The following is a 27,082-nucleotide window of genomic DNA, read 5'->3' on the forward strand; positions in this document are numbered from 1 at the left end:
AGATAAAAATGGGAACTATCTCTGAAGACAATTAGCATTATACTTGAATTCCCATTTCAACAGCAATTAAATAATTATAATAATTATCTCAATACCATATGACCCAAAACTGTGAGGCCAAATAAATAGTTTGTGAATAAAACAACAGTCACAAAAAGCACTTTCGGAGTTTTAAAACCACACTGACAACCAAATAGTTGTTCAGATATTTTATTGTTTTAAAAGTATTTTTATTTTTTAATTGTGTGTATATTTGTGTGGAAGAAAGTTTGTACTAGTGATTTTAAGCTCCATGATAGCCAGTAAAGAACATAGAATATCCTGGTTAGAGTTACAGGTGAGTATGAGATGCGCAATTTGGATACTGGTAAATGAACTTGGGTCCCCTCAAGAGTAATACATTCTATTACCCACTGAGCCATCTCCCCAGACCCAATGTTTATTATTACTATTTTACAAGAAGATTTAGTGTTGGTAAAGTAATGCACATGGATCAAATCTTGCCTAGCACTAGATTTTGAGGACAAAATCTGATCGGAAGGCAAAACTAGAAACCAAGCCAGGCTGCCCACATATTGATAAAAGCATACCCCTGTAGTATAGTTCTTGTAATTAATTAGCCAGTCACCTTCACACCTTCTCATGTAAGACATTTGTAACTCGATTTGCATAATTGCTTTTGGGCTAGAATCACAGAGTATGTAGGACCTACAAAGGGTGAGGTGTCATTACCTAGCAGAAGCATAAGACTCTGCCCATGGTTTGCACAAGAGAATCCATGATACTTTAAATAAGATATTTTGACACCCAGGTAAGCTGAGATGGAATGCAGTGTCTGAAGGGCCAAAACCTGATGGCCTCTGGCAATGAACTCTTCCTTGCTATCCTAGGCCCATAGCTGGTGGCTTCTGGCAAGGGACTCCTGCTGACTGTAGCAGGGATTAGAAAAAGAAATAAGCTACTTAGGGCTCTTTAGTCTTTAACTCAAGAGCCACTCACCAGCCAGAAAAAGAATATGTGCTCATTAGGTGCTCATAAACTCTCATGCACCAAAAAGAAATAGAAAAAAAGTCTCTCTCTCTCTCTCTCTCTCTCTCTCTCTCTCTCTCTCTCTCTCTCTCTCTCTCTCTCTCTCTATTTCTGTGTGTGTGTGTGTGTAAGGGGCCATACTGCAACTTTATTTTTACTTTCAGCGTTTTATAGCTTTTTAGGTAAAGTTATTTATGTAAGGTAAAAATTTCCTCATAGACAAAATGTTACACAAAAGGAAAGTACTGAAGTCTCTCAATTGTATGTTCAAAGCAGTGTTTCATTCGATAAGCTCATTATAAGTTCAAAGCAAAAGTTCCACATGGCCTTGCTTTTTCATCATGCACACCTACGGCCTCATCCTTAGACCTGACCTAGAATTAATGTTTTTCCTTGATCACAAATTTTTCCCAAGCCCTTTTCCTTTATTAGTGCAATTTATGAAAGCTCATTATATTCCTTATTAGGCAGTCTTTACATACTATTCTATTATCAGGGGCACATCTATTCTTGACTCTATCTTTATTACATTATTCTGGCAAAACAACTAAAACTATCACCTTAAACTTTCTTCTTAAAATTATTTGAATCAAATCCAGAATTCTACTAGTAGTCACTAATGTATCTAAATGACATTATTATATGAAAGCAATCTTTATATTGCTCTGCAAGTAATTTGCTCAATAGAGTGAACTGATGCATAGAAATCGTTGGGCTATATCATGGTGGCTGAAAAGGCATATCATGTGTGAGGAGCAGTGCTGGGAATAAGTCTCTGGGGCACATGTGCAGCCATTGTAGCCATGCAAAATAGGGGGTACATCTCCAGAAAACTCATTTGCTTTTCATAGGCTTTTCTAGGTGGCTTATGTCAGGAAGGTATTACATGTCAGCGTGTACACAAATGCATACATATAAAAACACAGAGGAAAAGAGGAGAGAGAGAGAGAGAGAGAAAGAGAGAGAGAGAGAGAGAGAGAGAGAGAGAGAGAGAGAGAAGTAAAGAAGGGAGGTAGTAAAAATCAGTTTAATAAATATGAAAACACATACCACAATGGAAAATAGATATTTCAGTATGAATTAGGATGCTTCAAAAAATACTACACACTAACTTGTAGAGTGAATCCCTGAGTGTAACATGGATAAACATCTTAGACACTGGAAAGTTCAGCCTTGGCTGAGCCGCTGAACAGGTTGTAGTTGTTAGCATTTTGTCTAAGCTCCACCACAGAGTTACCTTGCAACAGCCAGGTATGCCTGACTCACTATAAAAGGGGCTGTTTTTCCCCTCTTCTCTCTCTTTCTCTTTCCTTCCTGCTCCTGCTCTGTCCTCTCCTCCCTTCCCCCCCACCCCACCATGTGCTCCTGGCCAGCCTCTCCCTCTCCCTCTCCCTCTCCCTCTCCCTCTCCCTCTCCTCCTCCCCCTCTCTCTCTGTCTGCTTTTCTTCACTTTTACTACCCTCTTAACTCTCCTCTGCATGCCCTAAATAAACTCTATTCTATACTAAACCATCATTTGACTGGTTTCTCAGGGGGAAGGGTTGCCTAAGCATGGGCACATGGAGTCGCCCCCTTCCACCACATCTCACCACATATCCTCAAAAATATATCACCTCCTCTCTTTATTTTTTTATAAACACATCAGTAACACGCTGTAACTCAGAGCTCTGTCTGTTACTTAGAGCCCCTGCTGACCCTGAGCCCCCAATGGAGGTTTCTTCCTGAGCTCTCAGTAACATTCACTCATTATGTGTGTTGCACAGTAATAAATGACTGTGTTTTCAGACTTCAAATTGCTAATTTCCAGGTACAAAGTGTTCTTGGTATTGTCTCTGGAGGGAGTGAATTGCTCTTTTATAGCTTTGGCATAGCTGATGTAACTACTGTCACAATTAATGTATGTATCCCACTCCAGCCCCTTCCCTGGAGCCTGGAGGACCATGCCATGTCAGTCACTGAAGATGATTCCTTTCTGCAGGAGGGAGATTCAAGGTTTTCCTAGGCTGCATTAAGACTCTCCTAGACCCCACCAGTTGCACCTCACACTGGATATCTGCAAACACAGAGAATGTTGTTCAGAAAACTGTCACAAAAAATAATTTTTGCCTTTCTTATGTCCACAGAATCTCATCTTCATATATAGCCTTTCAATTACCATATAGTAAACACACAGAAAACTAAGTTTAGCCTAAGTCCATAGTGAGTGGTCTGTGCATCTTGCTGATTTTTGAATGTGAGGACCTGGGAATCCAGGGCTGAGTTCCTGTACCAGGGCTAGAGATTCCAGGCAGGGCTTGTTTTCCTGGGCAAAGAGAGCCTTATTTGCATGTCTTCCTGACACTGCAAGCTCTAACCCTAACCAGACCTGAGCCCTGAATGTAATTAATCCCCCATGCCTGGCTACTGAGCAAATTTTGAAAAACCAAGATATGTAAGAAAACTGTTCACAACATGCACAACAGTGGTTAGATTTGGATAAAATTTGGAGAGATTGTAGAAAATAAGGCTACCTTGCTTCTACTACCATTATTCAGCTTTTGTGTCTGTGTTTCCAGTGTCCACAATCTGGTAATAAACCATGTGCAACAAAGTCAGGTTCCTCACTTGAGCAGTAATCCCAGTAGCTTAGTTTTATACACAAGTACTCCATGTATATTCCGAGCCCAATAAAAGCTTTCATTTCATCAACATAAGCATCCTTGAAGCTCTTGGAATCATAGTTTGCCTTTTTGCATGCATCTAATAGGAACATAAATTTGTCTTTTCTGTTAAATTCTGTCAGAAGCCATCCCTGATAATCACTGAGAAACAAATCTATGCTCTTGTTTTCTTCAGTGATATGAACTAGGATTTTCACTTTTTCTCATTAACGCTTAGATCCACATTTGATGCCACCAACTTCCTAGTCCAACCCTCATCAATCACACCAACATATTCCTTGTAACGTGATTGAGGAACAAATGCATGCCCTCTTCTTCTTACATTCTTTCATTTTCAGAATAACTACACAATATTTCATCAATCACTTGAATTAGAAAGAGAAAGGTAGTCATTGGTAAATTCTCCTTCATGAAACTAAGAATTTTGTAAAATATCCACCACTTGTTGAACTGAGTAGAGAACTGACCTCACCTGTTTACCTATTGAAGTGCTCAGCTCATTTATTGCTCACTTCCTGGTCAATTTTTCTCCCCAAATCACTTCAAAATACAACCAAAACAGACATTTGCAATAGGTAGCCATTTACAAGGACATGCCTATTATGTCATCATATTAGCATAAGCCTTAACCGTGATTGGATGTTATTTTTAGCTTCTCATAATGAGATGTCTGCTATTCCTTCCATAACAGGAACATTTATATCATTCAGGTTATAGAGAGAACTCAGTATGGTAGGTCTAGAGTTGGACACTAAGGCAGTGTCCACAGCAAATGTAAGATATCAAAGATGATGATACAGAACTTAACACACTCTTGTAATTTCATATTCAGATTTTCTTTGTAAAAGATTCACCACACTTCACTAAGTTCTTTTTCCTGCATATGCATATGTGCTCTTTTATACAATTTGTCTCATTAGTATAAATGTGAAATTAAAAGGAATGACACATAGTTGTATTTCTACATATAGTTTTGTCTTTCCCACTGTCTGTATTGGACATGAATTTTCCCTAATGTGACTCTTGGACAAGATTATATCTCCCTCATAAAGTGAGCAGAACTCCTTCTCTGTGAGAGGAACACTTGGGACATTTGTGTATTTCACTTCTGGATTGCAAATGAGACATTCTCTGTCATTGTCTGACTATAGTCCAGTGTTTGCTACGGAGACATACCTCTATTGGCAGCAAATGACCTGTTTTTCATTCAGAAGTTCTCCCTATCATCCCTGTTACTTCACCATTCTCTTTGTTCATTTTTCCACCAGGCAAATGACGACTGTCTTCACGTTGTACTAGGCTAGTTTTTATTTCCTCCAATTAATATAACTGGCATAAATATCAGAAGAGTTGACTGAATATCTTTACCAAAATAGGGTAGTCAATCCTTCATAATTCTGTGTTACAAAGGTCTGTCAGAAGATCCATGCAGACATTACAACTATGGGATTCGGAAATGATCACAGAAATGAGAAAATATATGTTAAATAACAATGCTACTTATTTCATTACTACCCACACTGTTGTGAGATTGCTGGGTCATGTGATTTTTTTTTTTTTTTTTTTTTGGTAATTCTCTGATGGACCCATACATTATTTGCCAATGCCCTGGTCATCCTCAGATTTGTTCAGCATACCAGAATTGCCTTGAATACAGAAATATACCTGCTTCTACCTCCTGAGAACTAGGACTAAAGACATGCATCATCACTCAGTGAATTGATGAGTTTTCAAACACCGCATTCCTTAATCAATATATGGAATATATTTTAAAATATTAACATTTGAATCAAGGTCTCATATATACTACACAAGAACTCTCTAATAGTTCTGGGACAGCACTAGATGAGAAACTTTTATTTTTTATTTTTGTATATTTTATTATTATTTTTACTTTTATTTATTTATTTATTTATTTATTTATTTATTTATTTATTTATTTATACTTTTTACATCGCAATTGCAGCCCCCATCCTCTCATCAACCTCCCCCCCTTCACCCAAGCCTCTCCTTCTCCTTGTCTGAGAAGGTGAGGCATCTCTGGGTATCCACCCAGGCACATTAAGTCTCTGCAGGACTAGGCGCATCCTCTACCACTGAGGCCAGACAAAGCATCCAAATTAGGAAAAGAAGATCTGCAGGCAGGCTAGAGAGTCTAGGACAGCTCCTGCCTGCTCTAGTTGTTGGCAGAATACCATGAATTCCAAGCTGTACATCTGCTACATATGTGCAGAGGGCCTTTGTTCAGCTAATGTATGCTCTTTTGTTGGTGGTTCTCTGTGAGCCACCAAGAGTTCAGGTTAGTTGATTCTGTTGGTCTTATTGTGAATTCCCTATCCCATCTGTGTCCCTCAATCCATCTCTTATCTCATCCACAAGACCCCTGACCTGTTTGGCTGTGGATCTCTGCATTAGTTTATGCCTACTGCTTGGTAGAACCTTTTAGAGGAGAGTGATGCCAGGCTTCTTTCTGAAAGCATGCCAGAGTATCATCAGTAGTGTCACTGATTTTTGTTTTCCCGTGGTATGGGTCTTAATTTGGGTCAGTCATTGGTTGGTCATTCCCTTAGTCTCTGTTCCATCTTCCTTCCTGCACTTTTTGTAAGCAGGACAAATTTTGGGTCAAAGGTTTTTATGGGTGGGTCAGTGTCTTTATCCTTCCAGTGCAAATCCTGCCTGGTTACAGGAGTTGGTTATGTCAGGCTCCACATCCCCTACTGCCAGGAATCTGACCTAGAGTCAGCTTCATAGACTTGCTGTGCCTCCCCCATACCAGGTCTCTGTAACATTCTAGAGATGGCTCTCTCTACACCCTGTGATTTACATGCATTCTCTAGGCCCTCTCTCCTTCTCCTTCGTTCTACCTACATTTGATCCCTCTAATTCTCCTCCCCCTGCACTCTCCCTCCCACTTTGCTCCATCCATCTACCTCCACTGACTATTTTATTTTCCTTTCTAAGTGAGATTCAAGCATATTACCTTGGGCATGCCTTATTACTTAGGTTCCTTGGGTCCATAGATTATTACATTGGTATCTTGTACTTTATGGCTAATATCCACTTATAAGTGAGTACATACAAAGTATGTCTTTCTGGGTCTGGGTTACCTCACTCAGAATATTTTCTAATTCCATCCAGCTGCCTGCAAATTTTACTATATTTTTGGTTTTAATAGATGAATAATGTTGCATTGTGTGAAGGTACGTTTTCTTTATCCATTTTTTCAGTTAGTGACATCTAGGTTGTTTCCAGTGTATGGCTACTATAAATAAAGTTGCTATGAACATTGTTGAGAAAGTGCCCTGGTGATATAGTGAGACATCTGTTGGCTATAGGCCCAGGAGTAGTATATCTGGGTATTGGGTAGTCCTAATTTTCTGAGAAAATGCTAAATTTATTTTCAAAGCAGTTATACAAATTTACACAAAAACTTTCCAAATGCACTAACTCCCAGGAGTTGATGAGGAATAAAAATTATCTGTCTATCTATCTATCTATCTATCTATCTATCTATCTATCTATCTATCATCTACCTATCATTATTCTCTCCCTAGCCCCCCCACCCCCACCCCGTAGTCTAGTTCTAAAGGAAGTCAAAAGCCAACACTCAGCCCTCAATACTTATAGGTGACTATGATAGCCTACTGTTGGTACCAGCAACTGATCCTGTGTCCCTTGCAAGAATGGTATGCTCTCTGTAACACTGAGCTCCCTCTCCTGCATCTAAATGAGCAGTCATTACCTTTCTTCTAGTGTTTGGTGAAGTTATGTTCACAATGGTTTAAATATCTCATAGAGATGGATAAACCTGAAGTGTTTTCTTTCAGTAACAGTCAGAGAACAAGGGAGCAAATGATTACTTATCACATGGAAACTAAAAAACTGATCTCAGATAAAGTAAAAGTAAGGGCAGGGTGGCTATGACTTTTATAGAGTAGAGTGAGATTAGACATCAGGTATTTGCGCAGAATTAATCCAAATAATAAGTTATATGGGTGTTGACCACAACCAATAACAATGTATTATGTTCTTAATGCATGATGAGTAGATCTTATGATTTATCTCCTCAAACAATAAATGTGTTCACTTCAACAAGCTAGTTTTATATTTGAGAACATCATGTTTGACAGAATAAATACCATCAGTTTTAACATCATTTCAATATAACTATTGTAAGAATGTTATTTACAATTTAGAAGGAAAGGAGGAATCCAATTATCAAGACCTCCCTGGTAGTCTTCACAAACATATTGCTTAATAGAGGTTTCTAGATAAATGTCAACTAAAATCCATTATTTCAGTTTACATGATTGGATTCTAGTAACATTTTATAGAATAGAGTAATTTTAATCTAGCAGTATGTCTGGTCTGTCAAGAGCTCATACCCAAATAACTTCTAGGTGTGTATGATCTGACTGGAATGACACACCTTTAATCCCCGTGGCTGGATAATGAACACACCCTTAGTAAACACCTTTAATATAAACAATGACGTTACAGTTAGTCTTGCAAAGAAAGCAGCTATGTTTGAAAGTGAAAGGCAAAAGGGCAGTCAAAATTGTGAGTCAGAGAAAGATTTGACAGAATGAGTCAGATATAAGATATATCTGACTCTCCTAAGAACAAACAGGAGGGAGGGCAGTTTAGTGAGAGCAATTAGTTTAGTTGAGTGGAATTGAGTTTGGCCAGTTGAGAGACAATATGTTGGAGTTGAGTTTGTGGAAGTTCAGTTCATGGACTTCAAAGGTAGATTTTATTGGCACAGCTATAGAGAGACTGGTTGCAGAGAAAGCAATCTAGACATAGGTGAAGTCAGAATGACCCAGAGAATGAGAAGGAACCAGAAAATTATAACATATTTCTAGACCTAATTTGAAGCCAAGCAGAGCAATTCAGTCAGAAGCCAAGAGGAACAAGTTTGAACCAATTAGCTTGGAGAGGAGTTTTTGAACGAAACAAACAAATAAGCCAACAAGAGTTCAGAAAGAGCTAAAGAGGGTTGAATATATGTATATATTCATTCATTTATTCACTTTGAATCCTGATTGCAGCTTCCCCCTCCTCTCATCCCAGTCCCACACTCACACCCTCTACCCTTCCCTTCTGCTCAGATAAAGGGAAGGCTGCCCTAGGAAATCTCCAAGATGTTATTTTTTAAATTATAACCCAAATCTATGACTAACTAACTTTTTAGAGTCCTTCTCAGTACGTGGAAAACTTTAGTGGTCTTAATATTTTTATTTTTTCCATGTAAATATAAAATTTATACTCTCTAAATCACTCAAACAACCTAATACAGTAAGAAGAGTAATAGTATCACTTCAAATTAGAAGAAAAGCATAATATATTTGAGGTGGGGGAAACTTGTAAATTTAAATTTTACATCTGTGACTGAATCAGGATCAGCCACTTTATTTGAAACTTCACAATCAATAAAGAACTGTATTATTCCTTCAATATTTGTATTAAATATATTTAAAAAGAAACCTATACATGATTTGCAAAATATCTAATTATAGTTATCTTGTTGACTGTTCATACTAATGTAATATTGCTTCATGGTTATACATAACTACATAAAGAATACCAGAGGAAATCATATCACTCTTGTCATGTGTTATCATGATACATGTTATAAGAACTCCTACTTTTGTATCTGGTGGAGAGGAAAGGTATGGGACAAACAGTGAGGAGTAGAGGGAGATGAACCTGCAGTCAGGATGTATAAGAGAATGATTTTAAATATAGAATGCTTATTATCATTGGTATGACTTTAATTACTTAGGTGAGGTGCTATGTGTGGTGATTCTGCATTCATGTATTCATGTTACCTTTGTCTCTCTTCTCTTTTTTTTTTTTTAACAACTCTTTAGAATTAAACACCGGACATACTCAAGAGAAGATAATTTCAGGGACTCTCCATATTTTATAATTACTTCTGTTCTACTTCAGTGGTGTAACTTTGTTTTCATGTTTTCGATCAATAATTTACTTATCTCAATATGGATGAATGGATAGTCTTTAAAAATAGTGATAGAATCTCAATAGCATGTTATATATATGTTCATGGTCAGAGTATAAATGGTTGGTAGTTAGAACCTTGGATACTGGTTCTGATATATTTATCCAACCACCTCATTTAAAAAGTTTCACAGTAATACTTCTGTCTCATCAACAGTAATGTAGAATAATTCTCATCCAGACCCTGGGTAACATGACAGTGAATCCTTGTTTTTAGCATCATACTGAGTTGTTAAATTCACAATTTTATTTCCTTATATCAGAATTAGAATAATCTAACTAATGTATAAAGCAGAAACAACAATAATTTTATATTGTAATGAGATAAAATGAGGAAGAAGATATAATACACAGTTCTTGGGCACAGAAAAGCAGTTAACGTGGAAAAATTGCATAATAACATTCGAAAACATCAAGTGAATCAGTAAAATTGATAAAGAAGGACTAGTTGAATAATTCATCAAACACAAAACATCAGGTAGGAATCGTTTTTCAAAATAATTACATGAAAAATATGAAATGTAGAGCAAGCGTTTGTCAAAATATGATTCCATTTAAATGTAAACAGGAAGAATAAAGTACTAAAAACTTATACGGTGAAAATTCAGACAAAGAGACTTCAGTATTCATATTGAATTCAGTTCAAGTTGGCATTATCAGATAAAACCATTATCAACCAGAATGGATTATTATTTAGGATATAAAAGACTGTTACCCCAAAGAATAAAACTTTTTACTATAGCCTTCACATAGGAAATAATTTGACCTCCCTAAGAGCTGGAGGAATGTGCAATACTGTGTGTTCTGCTAACAGACACTCAAGCAGAGGTCTCTCAGGAGACTATCAATAGACTATGGCCATAAACCTTGGTTGCTTGCATTATGATAACTCTCAATTAACTGGTCCCTTCCTCCTCCTCTTCCTTCTCTGTCCTTGGTCTACCAGCAAGAGACAGTCTTCTTGGAAGGAAAGGTGGTATCAGAAATTCGTTAATTGTACATTAGGGCTTAGGTAGTTGTCTTTTGTTCTAGAAGTTGGGATTTTAAGGTTTAAGTATTCTTTCTACTATGTCTACTAAGAATTTCTACTTTCTTGGCACTGAGGGTATGGTGAATAATTGTGTGCAAATGTTGACTTGAGAGATAGTGAAGGCAAAGTCGTTATCAGTTTTTGTCTTTTGAGGTATGCCCTTGATGGGAAAGGTGGAGAACATATGATGAATTAACCTTTATGAATTTTCACTCTTTGGGGCTGTAGCCCACATAAACTGTGAGTATGTGTTGGGAACAAAATAAAATAAAAGGGGGGCCCAGGAGGGGCAGGGGAAGTTGTGAGGAAAAAGATACCCAATGCCCCTCCAGAGTTTCTCTATTCTCTGGTCAGTCAGGTGTGGAGAGACTGCCAGGCGCTTTCTACTTGGCCCAGGGTGGGCATTGCCTCTGACCCACAAGGTGGGGGGGGTGGAGAAGGGGCAGCACCGACAGGAACCCCACCCCCAAGCTACTTTGCTAAAGCCACCAGGGTTGCAAGAAGAGGGAATAGGGAAAAAGTTCCCAACAATGAGCAGAGTGCACAGCGGGCCTTGATGGAGCAGAGCAGAGACTTTATGGTTTAAGAGCTTTATTATAGAAATGCAGGGAGAGAGGAGAGAGAGAGAGAGAGAGAGAGAGAGAGAGAGAGAGAGAGAGAAGTGTGAGAGAGGACAAAAGAATGAGAGTAAGAGGGTAAGAGTAAGAGAGCATGCTGGGGCTGAGCACCCCTTTTTATGGCCATTACTGTTGCTAGGTAACTGGAAAGGAGTTTAGCCTGAAGGTCAGAAGCTTGGGCCATTGCTTACATGACCACTGACCATACTTGTCTTGTGGGGGCCATGGGAGGTGGTACCTTAAGCAGGGGCCGGAGTTCAAGGAGTTTGAGGGAATGCCAATCATGTCATGAGGATGAATTATGACCATTGGGGTTCAGACCTCAGCTCAACTGGAGACCAGCCTGCAATTCTCCACAAGGATGTATCTTTGGTAATAAAAACATTTTTCTTTATTAAATTGGGATGTATGGGTTAAGTCTATTTGCCATAAGCCATTGAATTTGAGGCCTCAGGGATTGTTGTCCATCATTTATAAATCTGGGGTGATAATAACAGATGCACAAGAGGAGCATATTTTTATTATCCTTTAGAGATTAACAAGGGGATGTGGGGAAACAAGCATAAAGTCCTTTTGTATTTGCGTGTATGTCTTAATGGAACTGGTCTACTTGCTCTGTGGAGGCTTTGCATGTTCCTGGTGAGGTGGTTTAATCATTGAGTGCATTTCCTTTGGATACAGGTCTTGCAGGGGACTATGAGATCAGACATGCTGGATGAAGATGGGGAGGCTGGAAACCTGTGTGAGTAGATGGGAAAGTCAGCTTGCATCTAGTTTGACAAAGAATCTTGACAGCCAAGGGAGCAAAATGACAGCACACACACTGTCTGAAAAAGGTTAAGGGGCACCTTGACTTCCTTTAGGTCTAGAAAGGTAGCATATAATTCTTTATATTAGGGGAGAAATGGGGAGCTCTCTGAATTGGAGAATAAGGAGAACATCCTCGGGGGACTAGTATATTGCTGGTGTAACCCCCCTCTTTCTTCCATAAGAAAATATCAAGGGAGTTTCCAATTATGGCCTTTTTTACAAAATATTTTGAGGGGAAGCCATCACAGCAGAGGGAGGGCAGTGTCCCAGTTTTCATCAGGATAATGTTGTCAATATGTCCTGGGAATCAATCCCATTATGATGATATCAAAATGGGGGTGACTTTTGATGACCTATTGAGTATCATTGAGGAAAAGGAGGATTGCAAGATTGTCAGGTTCTTTAAGTAAAGTTTGTAGGGCTCCATACTTGCCACATTTAATGATAATAGTGAGTGAATTCACTTCAATTAGAATTCAAAGTGTGCAGTCCATTCAATTGTGGAGCCATCCCAGCACCCCTTGGGCTTGGTATAGGGTTTGCACAAGTGTAGGGGAGAAATTAAAGATAAGGATGTATGAGGGCATGGTTGGGTCATATTTGCCAAGAGCCATGTATTTTAAGGATACATTGAAAGAATTTAGAGCTTGGAATGCTTCAGGAGACAGCATTCTCTGAGCAGAGAGCCTTTTATCTCATTTTAAGAGGTTGACAAGAGGTTAAAGGGTGCTTATGGGAAGGGATAGTCAGGGTTTAAGCCAGTTAAAGTTACCCAAAAAGTTCTGGCGGGTAGTGAGAGTTAATTTCATAGGGAAAAAAAGGGTGGGTTTGAGGGGGTATATTGAGATTTCTGTAATTAAAAACAAAATGCACAGAATAAGTGGTAGTTTATGAGGGACTATTTTCCTAGGTAAGATAGGAAGGGTATTAGATGGTCTTTATTTTGGGAGGGACTGTGGAAGAATCTCCCCATATTAAGATGTCATCCATACAATGATATATATTGAATCCTATGTCTACGAAAGTTTTGATACAGTGACCAAAGACTCCTGACAAATGACTGGACTGTTATGCAAAACATTTACAGTCTCAAGGTTGAGAGAGATGGATAAAATTCTTTTAGGTCTATTGATAATTTGGGGGCATTGGCAAGGAAGGCTGAGATATGGGGCAGCCTTCTTTTGAGAGAGTGTCAGACTCCCATGGTTTTGTTAATTGCCCTCAAATATTATATTAATCTCCATCCCCTAATCTGTTTTTTATAGCAAATATAAGAGTATTCCATGGATTGTGGAAGGGGCAGATAAGTTTTAATAGAAGCTGTTCTTCTGCCAGTTGTGTGAGGGCTTTAAGCTTCTCCCTGGAAAGAGGCCACTGTGGAAGCCAAACGACTTCATTGTAGGGTCAATCAAGGCAGAGTATCAAATCTAACAGTTAGCCCTTCGAATTGGGGGTAATTTGGAGTAGAGTTTTCAGGGTGTCCTTGGGTATTTCTTTATAGGTATTATCATCTATTTTGATTTAATCTTTTTCTGGTTGGGTGGTAATAACCACCTTGAGGGCTTGTAAAAATATGTGTTCCTAGAAGATAGGTGACTACTTGAGCTACCAGGCAGTGTATGAGGCTAGTTGCTCCATCAGGGTCCTTCTACCTGTAGGCATGTTTGGTTAGAAATGCATGAGAGGAACACCTTATGCCTAGAAGCTGGGCCAATGAATCTTTGCCAGTCACATGGAATCTCTTGCTGTCTCAAAATTGTCTTGACTGCTCCAGGATCAATAAGGCACTTGAATGTTTAATTTCCCTGGACACCAATAAGACTTCTGTGGGAGTAGTCTTCCCTCTTACTGTCAGGGCTGAGGGTTGCCCCCTCTTAAGTTTAAAGGTTCCAGTGGCTTACCGTCCTTTTCATACGGGAGGTAAAACCTTTGTTACAGAGGAGACCTTTGTAACTTTGGGGACAGATTGTCTTAGTAGCATTAGGACCTTTTATGGGAAGGGAGTTTTGTGGGCATTCATTTCTCCAATGTCCTGTCTCTTCACATTTAAAATAGACTCCTTCTGTTTTTATTGCTGCCACTAATTCCTGGACCTCAGATATAGTCTGGTGTGACATTGTTCCTATGTCCTGTGTTGCCACAATTCACCTGCCATCATGTTCTTCCATGAGACCCTGGCAAGCTAACTGCACTCAAAAGTCATGCCTTCCCAGATGAGGTTTTCACCAAGGAGATCTCTGACTGTGGGGCTGGGAATTTCTTCTTTTAGGCTTTCTCTAATTCTGAGAATGAAATCAGATAGGGTTTCTCCCTGCTTTTGAAAGAGAACTAGTAGAGAAGGAAGCAGGGTCTTCTAAGCCAGAAGGCAAGGTGGTGCTGTCTCATGCTTGTGTTGCACAGGGTCTCCAGTGGAAAAGTCTTCCTGTCCCAAGCGTTCATTAAAATCATTCGGTCTCCGTTTTGCCTGCCTTGTTGAAGTTGTTTATCTAGAAATGGGGCCATTGTGGTAAAAATACCATAACACGCATGGAGGAATGGCAAACATCTTTCCATTCCTGAGGAATGATTAGTTTGGAATAAGGCTCTTTAAGAATCATTTTATCCAGGGTTCATGAATGCTGAGCCTTTTTGCAGATTTAAGAATTGGCAGATGTTTTATGGCTTTTCAGTTGCTGCTGCATTATGAAGTTTATTGTTGATTTAAAGAGAAGTTAAATAAAAGGCCTTTGCCAGCACCCATTAAGGACTGCTGGGTTTCAGATTGGGCTAAAGGAAGCTCCAGCCCACCTCAGAGGGAAGCTCTGGCCAAAAAACATCAGTTTTCCCTTTATCTTGCCCATATCTATGCAATGGAGCTGATCAAAAGCTCAGCAGAAAAAGGACAGGTTGCTTGTCTGGGGTTTGAGGGCAGGGGTTGGGGAACGCTTACCCTTACCTTGGAATCAGAGGTCACATTGAATTCTCGTGGATATCGGTTGAGGCACCCCAGCTGTTCTTGCCCCACATCTTGGTGACGGTTGTTTTCATACTGGGTACTGTTGGTGGGGACCAGAGGGGCTTCAGCCTGGCCAGAGCAACCAAAGAGTTATGGTTCTTCAAGGGGAACCCAGAGTAACTCAGTCCGCCAGACCCCTTCTGTGTCTACCAGGTTCCCAGAATTGGTAACTAGTGGCAAGGGACAGGGGTCACCCTCTGGGGCTAACAAAGTGTTTCCAAAAGAATAGGAGAGGAATAAAATGTAAGGAGCTATATGGACATTGTTGGGTCATATGTAGGGAGAGTCACATCTTTAAGGGCCACTTTGACAGAATTTTTAGAACTTGGGTTGACTTAGCAGAGAGTGTGTGGGGAGGAGGGTTTTTAATTTCCTTTTAAAAGGTTAAATTGAGGTTCCAGAGTGCTGGTGGAAAGGAGGAACCAGGAACAAAATCAGTTAAGTTTACCCAAAAAGATCGGGAGGGAGGTAAGAGTTAAGTTGTGAAGAAAGGAAAGGGTGGGTTTTAGAGAGCATATTGAGATGTGGGACATATCCGTCCCTAAAAATTCAATGGGTAGAATAAGTTTTATTTCATGAGGCCACAACCAGCTGTTTGATTACTAGAGTGGATAGGGAAGGAATTAAGTTATTTTGGTTTGGGAGAAGTGGAAGAATCTATCCATATTAAGATATTATCCACATAGTGATATATACTGAGCCCCTTTTCCAATAAGGGTTTTAATGCATTGACCACAGCCTCTTGGCTTGGCAAAGGGTTGGGCTCTTAGACATTCCCTGAGAGAGAATGGTACATTCATGTGGTGAGACTGGGCCAGAATTGTTAATGGAGTGTGGGTGGGTATTGATAACACAATGTGTTCACCATCTGAAGAGTGGAGAGGGATATAAAAAGTCAGTTTTTGATATCTATTTCCTATAGGTGGACATTGGCAAGGTTGGATGAATCATAGCACCATTTGGGGGAAAACCCAGACTCATATGGTTTTAGTAATTGCCCTTAAATTCTGTATTAGTCTCCAGCCCTTTGATCTCTTATTTTATAGTGAACACTGAGGTATCCCTTTGACTGTAAGAGGCAATGAGGTGTTGTAGTAGAAGCTGCTCTTTTACCAGTTGTGTAGGGTTAACAAGTTTGTCCCTTGATAGAGGCCACTGTTCAACCCAAATGACTCCATTGGAAGGCTAATCAAAGAAGTGAGTCTTAGGTTTAACAGTGGCCCTGAGAATTAGAGAAGATTGGGGGGTGGGGTGGGGAGTTAGAGTCTAATTGGGTATAGTTTTCTTTATAGGTATTTTCATCTACCCTGATGTAATCTCTTTCTGACTGGGTGGTCAGCACCACCTCTAGTCAGATGTCTTTCCTTAGAAGATTGTTGGTGACATGGGGTAAAAGGGGGAGTATTCAGGAAGTAGCTCCATCAAGGTAGTCCACCCTACAGGCCTGTTTGGTGACAAGTGCATGAGAAGAGGCTCCTAGGCCTTTTTAAAACACAAATTACAGAATAGTGATTTAGATGTTAATTATTCTATATATCAGTTTAGAGATCACAAACTTTTAATTATTTATTAGCAAGCTCCTAGGCCTTTTTAAAACACAAATTACAGAATAGTTATTTAGATGTTAATTATTCTATATATCAGTTTAGAGATCACAAACTTTTAATTATTTATTATCAATACTGTGGGGTTTTTTTGTCAGATTCATTTAAAATACAGTACAACATTGATTTATTATAATCTATTAAGATCCATCAGTAAAAAGTTAAAATATAAAACATTTGCTTCTAACTGAAAAAGAAAAGCCTTTTGGATAACCTAATACTATCCTTAGTGTTTAGTATCTGGGTTACAAAGATATCTCACAGATCATTAAACTTTCTTTTTCTTAAAAAAAAAAATACAAATTATGAAGGGAACTAGAGCCTGGCGTGGTGGCACACACCTTTAATCCCAGCACTCGGGAGGCAGAGGCAGGCAGATTTCTGAGTTTGAGGCCAGCCTGGTCTACAGAGTGAGTTCCAGGACAGCTAGGGCTATACAGAGAAACCCTGTCTCAAAAATTAAAAAAAAAAAAAAAAAAAGAAAAAAAAGGGAACTAGATAGAAAGAATTGATTGTATTAGTACATAAGGCCATTTAGCTAATGCCATTATTTAAAACTATAAAGACTACCATTTAATGAATACTATGTTAATGAATTATGTCAAGATGTAGAAGAGTTCTGTATTTGGTCAGTGTTTCTGAAAAATTCCATCATAAAACTGAACTATAAAATTACTTCAATGTAATATGTATAATAGTGTCCCAGCCCGTGGGACAGTCAAACAGGGTCTGATGAACCACCTGTGTAGGTGGAGAGAAACACAAGGACGGACAGCAAGTCTGATTGATCAATCTGTAAAATTTTTATTATTCCCAGGCAGGTTTTATTCCCACAGAAGCAGGGTATGGGGAGGGAGATGACACAGAATCACTTTGTTTCTGGGAGAACACACCTGTTCCCAAAAGCAGGATATTGGCTAGGTAAAAAGATCAACAGGACAAACAGAAAAGAGAGTAGAGAAACTCTGGCAGGGCGTTGGGCATCTTTTTCCTCACAACTTTCCCCGGGCCCCCCTGGGCCTCCCTTTTATTTTATTTTGTTCCCAACACATACTCACACTTTAAGTGGGCTACAGCCCCAAAGAGTGAAAATTCAAAAAAGTTAATTCATCATATGTTCTCCACCTTTACCATCAAGGGCATTCCTCAAAAGACAAAAACTGATAATGACTTTGCCTTCACTATCTCTTAATTCAACATTTGCACACAATTAGTCACCATACCCTCAGTGCCAAGACATAGTAGAAAGAACACTTAAACCTTAAAATCCCAACTTCTAGAACAAAAGACAACTACTTAAGCCCTAATGTACAATTAACAATAGTTTTGACAGTACTAAATGATCATCTACAAAAACTCCAAACACCTCCTATCTCCCTCCATTGGCATACACCAAAATTAATGCTTCCTTTTCTAGTATGATAGCATGATCCTTTGGATGAGATTTGGAAGGGAACAGACACCCTCCTTACAACCTGGAGGGGTTTTGTTTATTATGTTTATCCACAGGATCAGCCTAAGCCTATCTGGATTCCCACAAGAAATTTTTGATCCCACCTTTCCTACCAAGAAGACTGTCTCTTGCTGGCAGATCAAGGACAGAGAAAAAAGAAGAGAAGGAAGGGACCATTTAATTGAGAGTCATCACAGTGCAAGCAACACAAAATATAGGGTTCTATAAACCTTATACAATGAATAACAAAACTTGTTGAAAACACCATATAGGCATTTTTTGATAAGCAAAGATGTTTGTAGTGAGTTTTATTATTTGGGTCAGTAGCAGTCAGTAATAAGGAATCACCTTTACAAAACTGTGCTAAAGATATCTGTAAAATATTCTTTATTTCATTTTTCAAGGAATATTTTCTGTTCTGTTCAATGCATGCAGAGTACAGTTCTTGGTTAAGGGGAGAGAGAGAGAGAGAGAGAGAGAGAGAGAGAGAGAGAGAGAGAGAGAGAGAGAGAGAGACTGACAGGATAAATGACAGGGGAGAATAAAATGGAGACTAGAGAATTCAAATTTGAGTTTGCCTTTGGTTAAATAATATAAAGTGACTTCTCAATTTGGTTCTAAATTGCTCTCACATTGGGGAACTCTCTTTTTTCTGAAGTTTCTGTACCTGCACAGAAGAAACAAAAGCTACTTAAATGAATTGGAGCCAAAGTGTAATTAGGATAAACTCATCAACTCTTGATTATTACCAAGAAACATCCACCGTGTCCTGTCCATGGATCTCATTCAGGATTGTGGGCAAACATTAATGAATGAGTGTTCTGGTTTGTGAGACCAGTTATACTAAATCTTTAAATACCCTGGAATAAGGTTGAGCTAGCGATACACTCTCAATAAAAGAAAAGGAAATACCAGAAACCTGTCTTTCTATTGAATCTCTTGCATCTGTTCTGCATGATTCACTGACCAATGTTAGTGGATTATGTGATACACATCCATCAAAATACTTTAGAAAACTTTTCAGGCAGCAATATTTGCAGTCCTTAGTGAGGTATGACAAAATCCTGCCCATGAAGCCCTCATTTGCCATAGATAATGATGTGAAAAAAGTGTTATAGAGAATGGGATTGAGAGTCAGTCCACTACAGGAATAATAGGCATCATGGCACCTATGTATGAAATGAAACCCTGTGACTAGCAAGCCATTCTGAACAATTTTCACTATCCATAAGATTAGTCTGTGTCTTTGGCTGCCCAGGGATACTCACAACCAAAGCAGGAATGCCCCTTTCCCCAACATTACTTATCATCAGTCTATCATCCACAAAAATTTCCAAACAGAGTTCAAACAACTTGCCTGCTCCAAAATGGCTAATATAAAAGCTGTTATATATATTTAGAATAAAGTTCCTCATATTATTACTCCCCTAGGCTTCTTTCCCATTATCAGTTAAAAATCTATACAGCGCTTTAGGACTTTGTTGATCATCAGTGAGAAGTCGTATTTAGGAAAGTAGAAATGTTAAAACTGTTTCCACCTTTTCTCTTTTATCACCTAAAGATAATGCAAGTTAATTGTAAAAAAATCATTCTATAATAGGTAACACTTCTCATATTATTGATGATTTGAAAAATATGCAAAAAATTTAAAACATAAGGCTCAGATATGCCAGTATTCTTTTGTCTTCCTATATGATTCCAGTGTGGAAGAAAAAAGCCATATCTGAAAACAAGATAAATTAAAATTTGCTAATCATTCTCATTACTGTTATTTTCCTTTAATATTTCTGCAAAATATGAAAAGAATTTTTACTATTCCAGTCAATGTTGACATAGTATTGTTAAAAAAAATATAAGTCAGTTCCAAAAAAGAGGGGCTAGCATACCCTGGGCTGCTGAGGACAAGATCAAACCTCTTTTAGTTCCAGATCAGAATCCCAGTGCCCTGGCACCAATGGTATCTAAACAGGAGTCCAGTTGTTCCCAGAACAGCAGACTCTATACACTCAGTACTCCACCATATGGCATGCAGCGTCATTGCTAATCCAGAAATATTAAGAGATTTTACTATTATTACCAAAAGCAATTTATATTTATATATATTAATAATTTTAAAGGTATACCATAAATTTCTGTAGAAGTAAAGTAGCTACACTTAAATCTATGATGATCCTATTGAAAGAACTGTCTTTTCATGTTTCAGGTAAATCAAGGTACTATGAAAGAGATTGTCATTTGGAAACAGGTTGTTGATTTGGGTTTCCCTTGCCATATTCATAATATAGTTTATTTCTGTCTAGTTCAGCAAAGATTAATGAGGAATAATCTATTATCACAATATATTGCAAAAGTATATCCTTTATCTTTTATTAAACAATAACATGCCAATAAAAATATTCACTAGTAAAGAACTGGTCAAAATATAGTGTACTCTAGAGACACCCCAGATCAGCCTCATTTTATTTGGAGGTTTCCATTTATAAAGTTGAAAATACCACTTAAAACTGTGAGGAGGAGGCAGGTGCACTGAATGTCTATTTCTGAGAAAATCTTCAGGATAATATTGTCTGTCATCTCAGTCCCATGAAGCTTCCTGCAGCTCTATGGGTTCTGACACACTCAGGATGTGGTTGTAACACTGTGCCTTGTACAGTAATAGACCGCAGAGTCCTCAGATGTCAGGCTGCTCAGCTGCATGTAGGCTGTGTTTGAGGATGTGTCTGCAGTCATAGTGGCCTTGCCCTGGAACTTCGGGGCGTATTTAGTATTACCATCCTCAGGATCAATCCTTCCAATCCACTCCAGGCCCTGTTCAGGTGTCTGCTTCACCCAGTGCAGATAGTAGTTAATAAAGGTGTAGCCAGAAGTCTTGCAGGACAACTTGACTGAGGCCCCTGGCCTCACAAGCTCAGCCCCAGACTGCTTCAGCTGAACCTCTGAATTGACCCCTGTAGAAAGAAAGGCAAAGTAATTGTCACTGTCACAGAGTGTATGGACCCTCAAGTTTGGGACTTGGGAGCCCCTTACCTGTAACCACTGCCATCAGGAAGATGGCCCAGCTGCATTTCATTGTAAGGACCTTGAGATTCAGTGGCTGTAGAGAAGACAGTGCTCATATGATGTTTGGTGTGGATATCCCGGTATTTATCATCACAGTCTCATGTGATTTGCATATTCATGAGGCAGGGCTTTTCTTACATAAGGACATTCTGGCTGGTGAAGAAGGAAGTTGATTGAGCACATGTGAGTCAGTTGATAGGATGCTGGGGACCAAATCCTAATTCTGTCTGAGGAACTTTCCCTGAGACATGTGTAGACCACTTAGATATAATATCAAAGCCTAATCTTTCATTTTAGAAATAGAATCCTAACCTGAGACATTTACTTGACTTGGTGACAAAATTTATTGGTGTTAGAAGCAATGAGGGGAAATGGTTACTGGAAATTTTAAAAATTTCTTATTTATGAAAATTTGCAATGTTTTTTCATATACTTGATATTAATAGTGGCCTTTCCAGAAGGTTTCATACTAAAATATTACACAAGTTACAGCAAGTGAATATGCCTCAGAAATATGTGCTTGCAAATGGTTATTTATTTAGAATTTTCTGTAATAACTAGATTACTAAACCAAACAACATGTCTGTGAACAGATGATTATATAAACTAAATATACTATTCTTACAACACAGAAGAATATATTCTTCTGTAATGAATTAGAAACTCAACTTTCTTAGGTAAGTTAAAACCTTTATAGAAACAGAGATATTGTATGAGTCCCTCATTTGTGGACCTTAGATATTGTTCAGCTAACAACAATTATGAATGCAAATATGTAATAAAATGGAAATCAAACTGTCTATTTGAAATTAATGGCCAAATGGGAATAATAGAGCCAAGGAAATATAGTGAAGGAAATATGCCCAGCGTACAATACACGTTTTTTAAAAAAATTCTAAATATATATAAAGTTCTTAGTTTTGTTTTTAAAAAATATGTTTGCTTGTCCCTTGCAATTTCCTTTCATGAGATTATGAGCCTACATACAAATATACAGGCAACTCAACTCATTCACAAGAAAACAAAAACAAAACAAATAGACAAACTTTTAAACAAGGCTTCTGTATTTTCAAATATATTTAAATAAAATTCCAATTTATATATCATCCCGAAAAGGTATATTCATCACAAATCTTTGGCTAAGTAGTCAGAAAAAGATGTTAGGATGTGGTGAAGATGTAAAGATAAGGACAATTTCTTGGTTGAGTATAGATAAGAATGATCACATCGTTGTGCATGCTCTACAACAAACAAAATTAGCATCATCATATCATCTCCAAAACAACTGGTGGGCTGTGGTTAAGAGACAGCAGCATGGACAGTAAGACACTTGCACCACCAGATGCACCATTGAAAAATTATTCACAGGATTTAAGATAAGGAATTTACCTCAGTATGAAGTTTGGTTGTAGGAATACAGGAGTTAGCAAGATTCAAAAGTATAACTTTTGAATATGATAAAAAACACCACATTATACACAAATATACAGTTATCAAAGATGCAATGAAAAGGTGAGAAATTAATCACAGTATTTGTGGAAGAAGGAATGGATAAAGAAAATGAAAATTTATCAACATACTGCTACATGGTATTGCATTGAAGAAAATGCTGTCTTACGGGAGAACATGGATAGCCCTGAGTATGTGACCCTAAGTGAGAAAACCCAGGTACATGAAGAAAAATGCTACCTGACCCTTGTTACATGGAGTATGATAACATGGAAATCCAGGAATGGACAATATGATCAAATCCTCAGAGCCTGAGGTGGAAAGGAGATGTGATAGCATAAGAGCATGTCCCAGAATTACAGTACAGACTAAAATGGGTTTTATATTTCAAAGTTATTTAATGAGCATATGTTAAATACTTGACCTAGAAAATATATTGTATCAGTCACCATGTTAATTTCTTGGTCTTCTGTTTCCATATTATATTCATAAATTAATCATGATATAATAACATTGATATAAAAATTGTTATTTGCCAAGTTATGGTGTTTGAAATCAAATATCAAACCCATATGATAATGTAGAAATACACTACTGATTTCTATGATATCGTCTCATGATTATACTTCAATATGATACATGAATTTAATTACTGAATTTATCATATTGGTATTCTGCCTGAATAAATGCATCATGTTTTTCTTATTTTTAAGTGAACTTGATTTAAAAAATATTTTTCCTAGTTCCTCCCAGGTGTTTTACCACCTCCCTACACCCTACTTTTACTTTCATGTTCTTTCTCTCACAGAGAAAGAGAAAGAAAGAGAAAGAGAAACAAACAGAAACAGAAACAGAAACAGAAACAGAAACAGAAACAGAAACAGAAACAGAAACAGAAACAGAAACAGAAACAGAAACAAAACAAATACAAAAGAATTCCATGAATTCCATGATGTGTTGTCAAACTACTCCTGATCATGGAGCCTTCTGCAAAGTGTAGTTGATATACCCAGTGTCACTACAATGTAGAAATCTGACATTCTCTAAGCAGCTATCAAGCTGATTGGGTGCATTGTAAGACTGTTAACTTGGTTACCATTTTTACTCATCCATACTTAGATTTTGTCTGATCTTAGCTTCTATATGTGTTGTTCACGTGACTTCATATGTGGATATTCCATGTTCTGTCTGAAAACATTGTTTCCTTGACTATGTCCACATGCTCTGGATCTTACAGTCATTCTACTTACTCTTCTCCACTGATCACTGAGCACTGAAGGCAGGGTTGAATATATAGGATATTAGTCCCCTATCAGATTTAGGATTGGTAAAGATCCTTTCCCATTCCATTGATGGCCTTTTTGTCTTATTGACAGTATCTTTTGCCTTACAGAAGCTGCAATTTTAGGAGATCCCATTTGTCAATTCTTGATATTACAGCACAAGCTATTGCTGTTCTGGTCAGGAACTGGACTCCAGAAATTCAAATAATCCCATTAAAAATGGGGTACGGAGCTAAACAAAGAATTCTCAACAGGAATACCGAAGGGCTGAGAAACACTTGAAAAAACATTCAACATTCTAAATCATCAGGGAAATGCAAATCAAAACAACACTGAGATTCTACCTCACACCACTCAGAATGGCTAAGATAAAAATTTCAGGTGACAACAGATGCTGGTGCGGATGTGGAGAAAGAGAAACACTCTTCTATTCCTGGTGGGATTGCAAACTTGTACAACCACTCTGAAAATCAGTCTGGCAGTTCCTCAGAAAATTGGACATAGTAGTACCGGAGGATCCACAATACCTCTTCTGGGCATATACCCAGAAGATGTTTCAACTGGTAATAAGGACACATGCTCCACTATGTTCATAGCAGCCTTACTTATAATAGCCAGAAGCTGGAAAGAGCCCAGATGTCCCTCAATAGAGGAATGGATACAGAAAATGTGGTACATTTACACAATGGAGTACTACTCAACTATTAAAAACAATGAATTTATAAAATTCTTGAGCAAATGGATGTATCTGAAGGATATCATCCTTAGTGAGGTAACCCAATCACAAAAGAACTCACTTGATATCCACTCACTGATAAGTGCATAGTAGCCCAGAAACTTAGAATACCCAAGATACAATTTGAAAAACACAAGAAAATCAAGAAGAAGGAAGACAAACGTTTGGATACTTCATTCCTCCTTAGAACAGGGAACAAAATACCCATGGAAGGAGTTACAGAGACAAAATAAAAGGAGCTAAGACAAAAGGAAGGATCATCCAGAGACTATCCCACCTGGGAATCCATCCCATAATCAGCCACCAAACACAGACACTACTGCATATGCCAGCAAGATTTTGCTGAAAGGTCCCTGATATAACTCTCTTGTGAGGCTAGGCCAGTGCCTGGCAAATACAGAAGTGGATGCTCACAGTCATCTATTGGATGGAACAAAGGACCCCCAATGGAGGAGCTAGAGAAAGTACCCAAGGAGCTGAAGGGGTCTGCAACCCTATAGGTGGAACAACAATATGGACTAACCAGTACCCCCAGACCTCATGTCTCTAGCTGCATATGTAGCAGAAGATGGCCTAGTTGTCCATCATTGGGAAGAGAGGCGCCTTGGTCTTGCAAACTTTATATGCCCCAGTACAGGGAAATGCCAGAGTCAAGAAGTGAGTGTGGGTGGGTATGGGAGGAAGGCAGGGGGAGGGTATAGGGGACTTTTTGGATAGCATTTGAAATGTAAATGAAGAAAATATCTAATAAAAATGAAAAAAAAACAGCAAAAAAAAAGGAAGAAAGAATGAAAGAAAGAAACAAAGGAAGGAAGAAAGAAAGAATATATCGTTCTGAGTGAGGTAGCCCAGACCCAAAAGGTTTTGCTTTTAATTTACTCACTTTTAAGTAGATGTTAGCCATTAAATACAGGTATCACAATATATTCCACAGAACTAAGGAAGCAAAACAAGAAGAAAAGCCCAAATGAGGAAGCTTGAACCTCACTTAGAAACGGGAATAAAATAGTCATAAGTGGCATATGGATGGAGTAAACTTTGAGGGAGAGGAGATGGGGAGGGAAATGGGGGGTTCAGGATCAGCTCTGGGGAAGGCCAGTGCGATGGCTTGATCTCCCATGCTAATGGATTGGTATGATTAACAGTACAAATGGACATCCTACCAAAAGCTTTCTACAGATTCAGTGCAATCCCAATCAAAATTCCAACACAACTCTTCAAAGAAATGAAAAGAGCCATTCTCAGTTTCTTACAGAGATCCAAAAAGCCAAAATAGCAAAAATAGTTCTTAAAAATAAAGTAATTTCTGAGGGAATCTCTATCCCTGATCAAGCTTTACAAGAGAGCAATAGGGATAAAAAATTCATAGTACTGGTAGAGACAGACAGGGTGATCAATGGAATAGAATTGAAGACCCAGAAATAAAGCCACACACTTATAGGCACTCGAGTCTCTGACAACGAAGCCAAAAATGTGCAGTGGAACATCTTCAATAAATACTGTTGGTCTACCTGGCAGTCGGTATGTAAAAAAATGAAAATAGATCCATATTTGTCAACTTGCACAAAGCTCAAATCCAAGTTGATCAATGACTTCAACATAAAAGCAGATACACTGAATCTAATAAAAATGAAATTGGGAAAGCACCTCAAACTCATTGACAATGGAGGGAATTTCATAAACAGAACTCTACTGACTCAGGCCCTAAAACCAGTAATTGACAAATGGAATCTCATGAAACTAAAAGGCTTCTGTACAGAATAGGATAGTCAATAGGATAAATCAGCAACCTACAGATTAGGAAAAAATGTTCAGCAACCTCCCATCAGTTAAAAGGCTAATATTCAAAATTTAAAAGATCTCAAGAAGCTAACCTCCAAAAACCCAAACAATCCAATAAAAAATTGGGTACAGAACTTAACAGAGAATTTATAACAGAGGAATGTCTATTGGCAGAGAAGCATTGAAGCAATGTTCAAAGTTCTTAGTGATCAGAGAAATGCAAATCAAAATGACACTGAGATTCTACCTTACAAAAATCAGAGTGGATAAGAACAAAATCTCAGGTGATAGCACTTGTTGGCAAGGATGTCTTAAAAGAGGAATAGTCCTCCGTTGATGGTGCTATTTTGAACTGGTACAACTACTCTGGAAATAAATCTGGGGGCTCTTCAGAAAATTTGAAATAGATCTATCTGAAAACCCAGCTATACCACTCTTGAGCATAACTGATGCTTCACCATATCCCAGGGGCACATGTGTGCTATGTTCATAGTGGCCATATCCCAGGGGCACATGTGTGCCATGTTCATAGTGGCCATATCCCAGGGGCACA

General features: G+C 38.3%; 1 gene segment (V, D, J or C); it reads right to left on the bottom strand.

The window, feature by feature from the left end:
- Positions 1-3,037: 3,037 nt before the first annotated feature.
- On the bottom strand, positions 3,038-21,289 carry LOC115064391. The segment is given in 5 exon segments: positions 3,038-3,082; positions 15,103-15,231; positions 19,488-19,597; positions 20,868-21,167; positions 21,247-21,289. Coding segments are annotated over 5 exon segments (627 nt in total).
- Positions 21,290-27,082: the final 5,793 nt, after the last annotated feature.

Source organism: Mus pahari, chromosome 7 (assembly GCF_900095145.1).
Source record: "Mus pahari chromosome 7, PAHARI_EIJ_v1.1, whole genome shotgun sequence".
Classification (NCBI taxonomy): domain Eukaryota; kingdom Metazoa; phylum Chordata; class Mammalia; order Rodentia; family Muridae; genus Mus; species Mus pahari.